At 40.1% G+C, this 7,899-nt stretch overlaps 1 protein-coding gene across 1 annotated transcript; it reads left to right on the top strand.

Annotated features, from left to right (window-relative positions):
* The first annotated feature begins 2,270 nt into the window (after nucleotides 1-2,270).
* On the top strand, nucleotides 2,271-7,651 carry trim35-28 (tripartite motif containing 35-28). The gene is made up of 6 exons (XM_061080612.1): nucleotides 2,271-2,899; nucleotides 4,666-4,761; nucleotides 5,187-5,417; nucleotides 5,531-5,553; nucleotides 5,667-5,785; nucleotides 6,200-7,651. The coding sequence occupies exons 1-6, from the start codon at nucleotides 2,489-2,491 to the stop codon at nucleotides 6,733-6,735; spliced, it is 1,416 nt and encodes a 471-aa protein (XP_060936595.1). The 5' UTR covers nucleotides 2,271-2,488; the 3' UTR covers nucleotides 6,736-7,651.
* Nucleotides 7,652-7,899: the final 248 nt, after the last annotated feature.

Genomic DNA, 7,899 nt, shown 5'->3' with positions numbered 1-7,899 from the left:
ACACACAGTTAACTTCCTCTTTTCTTTAACAGTGCTGATAGCAGAAGTGGGGGTGTGTGTTTGTGGCACCGTTGTGATGAACTCATTGATCCAGTGTGTGTGTATGTGTGTGTGTGTGTGTGTGTGTGTGTGTGTGTGTGTGTGTGTGTGTGTGTGTGTGTGTGTGTGTGTGTGTGTGTGTGTGTGTGTGTGTGTGTGTGTGGTGATCATAGAGACACAAAGAGCAGCAACCCAGTAGGCAACAGAGCTGCAGCGGTTGTATGTGTGATGGTCACGCACAGGCCCCTGTCTATGTGTTATCTGACTTTTTTGTATGAGTCATAGTAATTCTCTATTGTGTTTTCTTGAATTTAGGTAATTTTTCTCTTTTTACGTAATAGTTTCTGGGAAAATACCGTCATTATTTTTTTGAGAAGAATTAAAGACTTAAAAACTTCCCCCATTGGCTGTTAACCTTCAAGAGACACATACAAAAGAAAAAGAAAAAAAAAGAGGCAGAACCCGCAGCCCCTCTGTGGATTTCCTGCGTAACATTTGCAGCCGTAGCTGTTATAAACAATATTTCTCCCCTTTACATGTTTAGCATTATGTCATGTGCAGTTAAGCAGAAACACTAATGAGCAAAAACAGTCATTTTACAGGTAAACACCCACATGGAAGAGATGTGCAACTGAAAGGTTGCTTCTTTCACTCTGGATGTGAGTGATACACAAAAAGTGTCCACTTGACAGGAATACATTTAACAGATTCATTTGTAATTTAACTTTAGCATCTAACATATTGGAGTCCCTCATACACTGTTAAAATGTTGGAGGAAAAAAATAGCTGGAATAAAAATAAAAACGAATTTAACACATGGACAATGAGGGGAAGTGAGAGTTTCGGTCTGTGTCGGGGCAACTGAGTTTGAAACACTTAATGTAGCATCACGTGTTTAGTACATGGGAATGGACTTGGAAAGCAGCAAAACTGTTATAAATGTTTATCAAAGATTCTTTACATTTAGCACACATCCAACAACACCAGAAACTGCGGTTTGCTTAAATGTGGTTTATCAGTGTTACTCTTCACCTGCAGTGTCATCACACTCCGATTGGTGCAGTAGCACCATCTGTTGGACATACAAGTTAACAGAGTGGTGCTTTGAATAAGAAGACCTCTGTGACCGTGCTGTTTAAATTAATATTTGACACAAACATTTGAAAATATGTCAAAGGGGATTTGAAAAGGTCCTGACAGTGTAGCAATAGATGTCACACACCATGTCCCTGGTTTATATGTTATCTTCTCCTCCAGACAAAAGGCAGTGTGAAGTTTGAGGGAGCTGCAGAAAGAGCCTCCTGTCTGCTCTGGTTTACAAGGAAGGGGATGAGCTGGAGGGCAGGAGGAGAAGGGCAGTGAGCTGGTCCCCACTGCTGACCCACCAACCAGAGAGTGCTGTGGTTCAGGGTCCAAACACTCAAGGAAGGTCGGTGACCACCAGGTTAACCAAGGCTAGACTAGTTTGGAGGGCGTATGTCTACTTTTCGATTAGGCAGTATGCAGATAAAATTGCTATATAACAAAAAAAATTATAAAAACTCAAAACCTTGCTCTTGAAGTCAGAGAGTTGCCTTCAGTCCCTCATGCTGCAGCGTAATGATACAGCAACTGCAGTGTTATCAGCTACAAGCAGGAAAACAAGCTGGCACGGTCTCATATACCCAGAGAACCTAAGGCTCCAAGTTCGCATCTTACCATCTATTTTAATCATTTCATAATCTTATAATTTGTCTTGTCTTTACTCTTTTTCTTATCTGTAACATTTTTATTTCTATATCTGTGCTCTATTGATTGTTTCTTATGGTTTGCTTTTTAACTGTTTCCTGTTATTTGCCCTTTTGTCTTGTAAGGCACCTTGTAACCGTGTCTTGAAAGGTGCTATATAAATAAAGTTTATTGTTATTATTATTATTAATCATCAGATCAATTACTGATATGTGTGTATGTGCCACAGTATTGTAGTATATGGGGAGTTAGTCAATGTTATTTAGAGGAAAATAAAATGTCTATATATGTTGGATTGATAGTCTTTCTCACTCATTCAAACACATTTTATTTGTATAGCCCATATTCACAAATCCCACTATCTGTATCTATATATCTCATTTTAACAGAAAGTGTGTGTGTCTCTGACAGATGCAGGAAAACATCTGCTCAACTGTCCATTATCATTTCTTTTGTGACCTTCCACTTCCAATAGAGGGCGCTGTTATTTGACCCCACCACAGGTTTGCAGAACCCGGAAAAGGGAGCCTCGAAGTTCGGCGCTGTGACAGCAGTGTTTACAAAAAGACCCGTGTGGTTCGTGAGCGTTCTGCTGGACCCGGAACTACTTTGTATTCCTCTTTGGTGAGATCAACAAACCAGCGAAGCTTCTACGTGTCACACCGAGTAGTTCTGACTCAGTTCTCAAAACCGAAAGTAAAAAGTGTCGAGGACGAGCAGAATGGACGAGGACGAGGACGAGGAGCCTTTACCCATGAAGCAGGAGCTGACCTGCCCAGTGTGCATGGACATCTTCCAGGACCCGGTCCTCCTGCCCTGCACCCACAGCCTCTGCAGGAAGTGTCTGCTCGGCTGTCTGCAGGGGAAACGTGGTTGTCCGATGTGCCGCGAGAAGCTGACGGAGGGACAGGCCATCTCCAACCGGGTGCTCAGCGACGCCTGCGAGGTCTTCAAGCGGGAGGCCGACTGGCTGCGGAGCCAGCAGCGGCCCGGGGAGAATATCTGCCGGATCCACCTGAAGCCGCTGGAGCTGTACTGCGAGAAGGACGAGGAGCCGGTGTGTGTGGGCTGCTACTCCCAGCACAACACGCACAGGCTGCTGCCGATGAGAGACGGAGCTCCGCTGTGTAAGGTTGGTACAGCGCCCCCTGCTGGTTCAGGGTTCTTACGGTCATGAAAAACCTGGGAAAGTCATGGAATTGTAAAATTAATTAATTAGTACAAAAAGCATTAAGCAAAATCTACTTAAGTAGATTTTTCACATATCTGTACTTCACTTGAGTACTTCTTTTCCTGACGACTTTTTACTTTTACTCGTTACATTTGAACAAAAATATCTGTACTTTTTACTTCTTACATTCTCAAACTGGCTCGTTACTTGAGCAGCGGAGGTTGGCGCAGCTCTCTCTCTCACTCTCTCTCATCTAGGGTTCAAAATTTGTAAAATTATACATTATATTCATATTGATGTTATAATTTTTCAGTCAGTTGAGATAGATATTGAGGAGAAACCTTTTGGGTTGTTTTGTGTCTGTATAGACCTACTATAAAAAGCACTTTGCATTTTTAATTTTGGTACTTTTGCTTCATTTCAACACCAGATACTTTTGATACTTAAGTACTTTTAATATGAGCTACTCTAATACTTTTACTCAAGTCATTTTCTGACGGGTGACTTCTACTTTTACCAAAGTCACTTTCAGGTAAGATATCTGTACTTATACTCAAGTATGTCTTTAAAGTACTTTATACACCACTGGCATTAAGTACTCAAAAGGCACTTCTGGCAAGAATGAGTGTTATAATATGGGAAATATATTTAAGTGTGTATTTACAGACGTCAGTATTCATGATTGAAAATCAACAATTACTATATATTATATCACCTCAATATTAACAGCTATGTACCACTTTAGAATGTCCAAACATTTCCTTGTTCTTTCATTCTCATATTCATACAGATGACATTGGTCTTCAAATATATAACAGGCTATCTACATTTAATTGTAAAATACAATATTATAAAGTTAGAGGGGAAAGCAGCATTGAAGTCAGCAATTAGTGAGAAATTAGTGAGAAATTAGAACAGATATAGACACAACTCCAACTTTCTTTTTTAATTTGAAGTTTGGTCTGGAAAAGTGCTTGAAAAAAATGAAATCCCAAAAGTTTTGGAGAAGTCATGGAAATGTGTTATATTTATATTTTCATGTCGTTCATTTACGCTGAGTTTTAAATAATTCATAGGCTTTTAAAAGAAATACGCTCAAAATATAAGCATGCACACGCTCTCATACTAATTGAAAAGTTCGGTGGGGTAGCAGGCGGGATGCTGCACTATGCCAGGGAAGGGCAGATTTAACCATGCTTCGCTACAAATGGAAAAGTACATGCCATTGGTTACAACAGACAAAGACCTCAATCAAACTATTTTTGTCTCATTCATTTCTGTCATTTTGGTATACTGTATGCTTCTCATTGTTATCTTAAATACTAAATACTAAACTTTTTCATGTAAACGAGATTTCACAAAATGTTTGGTCATTGAAATTTGGTTTAAAGTTATTGAAAAGTCAAGGAAAAGTCATGGAAATCCATTGGTCAAATTGTGTATGAACCCTGAGGTTTAGACCAGGGCTGTGGAGCATCAGATTGGCAGCAAACTAAAATGATATTCTTTAGACCTGTTTCTTACAGTAGTTCATTAGAGGATGATGCATATTCCCTGATATCTCGCTTTACACATGTTCTAATGTAATATTTAGCTTTTTGTCTTTTAATCCTAATACAATAATGGGAAATTTCACCGAAAAATGCACAACACTAGTTACTACCCTGAAATAATCTTACTGCTCTTTCCCTTTGGTTTATTCACACTCTGCTGTCCGACTCCCACAGAATGAGCTCAGTTTCAGAGTGGACATCTTTGAAAAGAAGGTGGATTCACACAAGAAGATGAAACTTCTTCTCAACAACACAGTGGAGCACATCAAGGTAAAGTTTCTGTTATGTCTGATGGTGTTGGCATCATAAGATTCAGGGTCTGTATTGTTACACAGGTTCTACAAGAACAATCGTGTGAGAAGGAATCCCCATTAAAAAGACAGAGTTAGGTAGCAAAAGTAAAATGCTTAAAATACTAAACAAGATGAAACATTACTGAGGGCCTGGTTAAGGTGTGGAGAGATAAGTGGATTGTAGTTAGGTTAGGGTTTGGCATGAATTGGTCATGGTTAAGATTAGGGATGAAGTTTTGATTAGGCCGTCCACAATGAATGTAAATCAATGCAAAGTCTTGAAACTCCACCATAACTGCTCTGTACCTGAAATCTAGGACGAAAACGAGTTATCAATGACTTAGACATTACAAATCAACTGCACAGTTATTCATGTGAACCCTCTCCTCTGGCTTAATGCAGTATCAAGCTGGGCAGGCGGAGACCCACATCAAGGATGAGTTTGAGAGAATCTACGAAGCACTTCGTACGGAGGAAGCCCGGCGTCTTCAAGCCCTCGTTACTGAGGAGGAGGAGAAGATTGCTGCCATAAAGGAGATGGTTGACAAGACAGACCACGAAGTCGTCGCTCTGAAAAAGCTCATCGATACTTTGAAGACGGAAATGGGCAACGAGGATCTTAAACTCCTGCAGGTAAAAGACTCCATTGTCATGAGACTTTTGTTTTGGCTGTGATCTTGTCATGTTTTTACAGAGATTTAAAAATCATGTTACTTATCTCAGTCACTCTCTTTTTTGTGTTTTAGAATTTCAAGAAGTTGAAGAAAAAGTAAGTACCTGCAAAACCCACTGTTGCAATCAAATACACTGTGCTTTATCCAGGTTTCCACTGCTTTTTGTCAACTTACAAATGTCTCCTGTTAACTTCACATATTGTTCTAGAGCCCATTGGCCTCATAAAGACCCTTGCATCCCTGATGACTCTCTTTTGAACATGGGCAATCATGTCGGTGATTTGAGCTTCAAAATCTGGAAGGCTATGCAAACCCATGTCAACCACTGTGAGTACATTTCTCTGAGTGACCTGCGGTATTCTCATCGCCTTTGCGTATGTGTTACTGTGCTACAACACTGCAGTTAACAGTTGATAGTATGAAAAATGATTAAAAAAAAGCCAATAAACCAATCCTGTGAACATTCGGGTGGGGTTGTTAGTTCTTTACATGTGCACTGGAGGTGAGTGCAGATGGGGGAGACAGGGGGCAAAGGCAAGGTTATAGCATATTCCCTAAATGAGGACGGAAAGCGTATCTGCATCTAAGCTCTTTTAAGGCCATCAGGGGAATTTGTAAGGAAAATCTTTTGAATATGTAATGTTGAGTAACAAGGAAGAGTTTTTAGGCGTGTAATAAGCTGCTTGTGTTGGACTCAAAGAGGCAATATGACTAATACTGCATGTCTTTGTGTGTGTGCAGATCCAGTGGTGCTGAACCCAAACACAGCTTCTCCATGGCTGTCGGTGAGCGATGACATGACCAGCGTGAAGGAAAGCTCAGAGCGGCTGACTGTCCCGGACAACCCGGAGCGCTTCGACCCCTGTATCTTTGTCCTTGGAGCTGAAGGTTACACCTCCGGGAAACACAGATGGGATGTTGTTGTCGGGGACAGCCCTAGATGGATTGTGGGAGTATGCCAAAAGTCGGTGGTCCGCAAAAAGAAGTTCACTGTGTCTACGAGCCGCGGTGTGTGGTCCATAGGCCTCAGCAAAGGGGTGTACAGGGCCCTCGCAACCGAGCGTACAGAGCTGCAGCTGCAGCAGAGTCCAAAGAGGATTCGCATCAAGCTAAACATAGATAAGGGAGATGTGTCATTTTGGGATGGGGAAACTCAGCAGCATATCATCAGTTTTACACACGCTTTTAAAGAGGAGATGTTTCCCATTTTTGGCCCAGGGCTCCATAGTGAACCTATGACTCTGGTTCAAGGAAAAATCGCCGTGCACACTTCATAATTGGCTATGATACAACAGAGGGATGAATTATTTCACTTTAACCTGGAGAACTGAAAATAAGATATTGAAAAAAAAACTTATTAGAAAGTGTACTGTGCACTTATATTTAATTAATAGAGAAAAAACTACATAAATTAAAAGCTTCACAAGAAAAGACTGTGATAAAAGATGATGGGGCTAAAGTCGGAAATAAACATCTCAAAACTAAGTCAGACATGTAGCTTAAAAGATAATATGGAACAAACATAGACAGCGAGTAAAGACAGTCTTTGATAATAAACCTCCAAAGCGCTGCAGCTGCATGACAGTGCACAGAACTGAGATGTGATAAATCATGTGGGTCAGTAAGCCCATTTATAGAAAAGAAATGTTCCTTAGCTGAAGGAAGCAGCGTTAAGTCATATTTTTAAACTTTATTCTAGAGAGCTTGAGCGATTTAAAAAGTGATGGCGGCAGATGCTGATCAAAACTGATACCAGCTCTCAATATCAACAAATATTTGTGAAATTAACTATTTGAATTTCTTGCTTCCATAAGTACGCTTGTCTTTGAATAGTAAGCGCTGTAAGATTAGGCACATACTGGAGGGGACATTATAGTGGTAGTTATTTATCGATGCATACATTTGATTTTAATTCTTGTCTCTATGCTCTGGAATATGTGCTTTTACTCATCGCTCTCCTACTTTTATATGCTTTTGTTGATTAGCCTAGAATATTGTGATAATCTTTGGGCTTGTTGGTTTTTCGATAATCATATTGAGTCGCTGTTTATCACTCACCACAGCGTGGGCAGGGATGAGTCACGTTCTAGACCGTACTGAGGGATGATACACTACTTTGACTGCTCTGAATCTGCATGTGCAGAAAACTGTCTCCATATTGAACGTGTTCAATAAAATATGATTCAAATCAAATGTAATTTGTTTCATGAATTAGAACCAATGAATTGTTGAAAAAAGGAAATTCAGCACTTGGTGGTGCCAGTGTGAACGATAAAATAGGCAATTAAATAGAAGATTTAAAATAGAATCAAATAAAAATACAGAGAATATGTTCATATTAAACACCTTTCACCATAGACAGAAATAGTATGGGTAGAGAAAAGCCTTTATTAGTTAGAACATTCATAAGTGCATGAAGGACATTATTTGCAAGCGTCCCA

The sequence above is a fragment of the Limanda limanda genome, chromosome 11, assembly GCF_963576545.1.
Source record: "Limanda limanda chromosome 11, fLimLim1.1, whole genome shotgun sequence".
NCBI classification, from domain to species: domain Eukaryota; kingdom Metazoa; phylum Chordata; class Actinopteri; order Pleuronectiformes; family Pleuronectidae; genus Limanda; species Limanda limanda.
Note: the sequence above shows the minus strand (reverse complement) of the source record. Positions and strands in the feature narration are given on the sequence as shown.

What these genes read in the sequence shown, in the direction of transcription:
- trim35-28 (XM_061080612.1), top strand. Translation starts at nt 2,489, where the DNA reads ATGGACGAGGACGAGGACGAGGAGCCTTTACCCATGAAGCAGGAGCTG. An exon ending in ACACAGTGGAGCACATCAAG is followed by an intron (nt 4,762 to 5,186) that starts GTAAAGTTTCTG and finishes GGCTTAATGCAG; the next exon opens with TATCAAGCTGGGCAGGCGGA. An exon ending in GCAAACCCATGTCAACCACT is followed by an intron (nt 5,786 to 6,199) that starts GTGAGTACATTT and finishes GTGTGTGTGCAG; the next exon opens with ATCCAGTGGTGCTGAACCCA.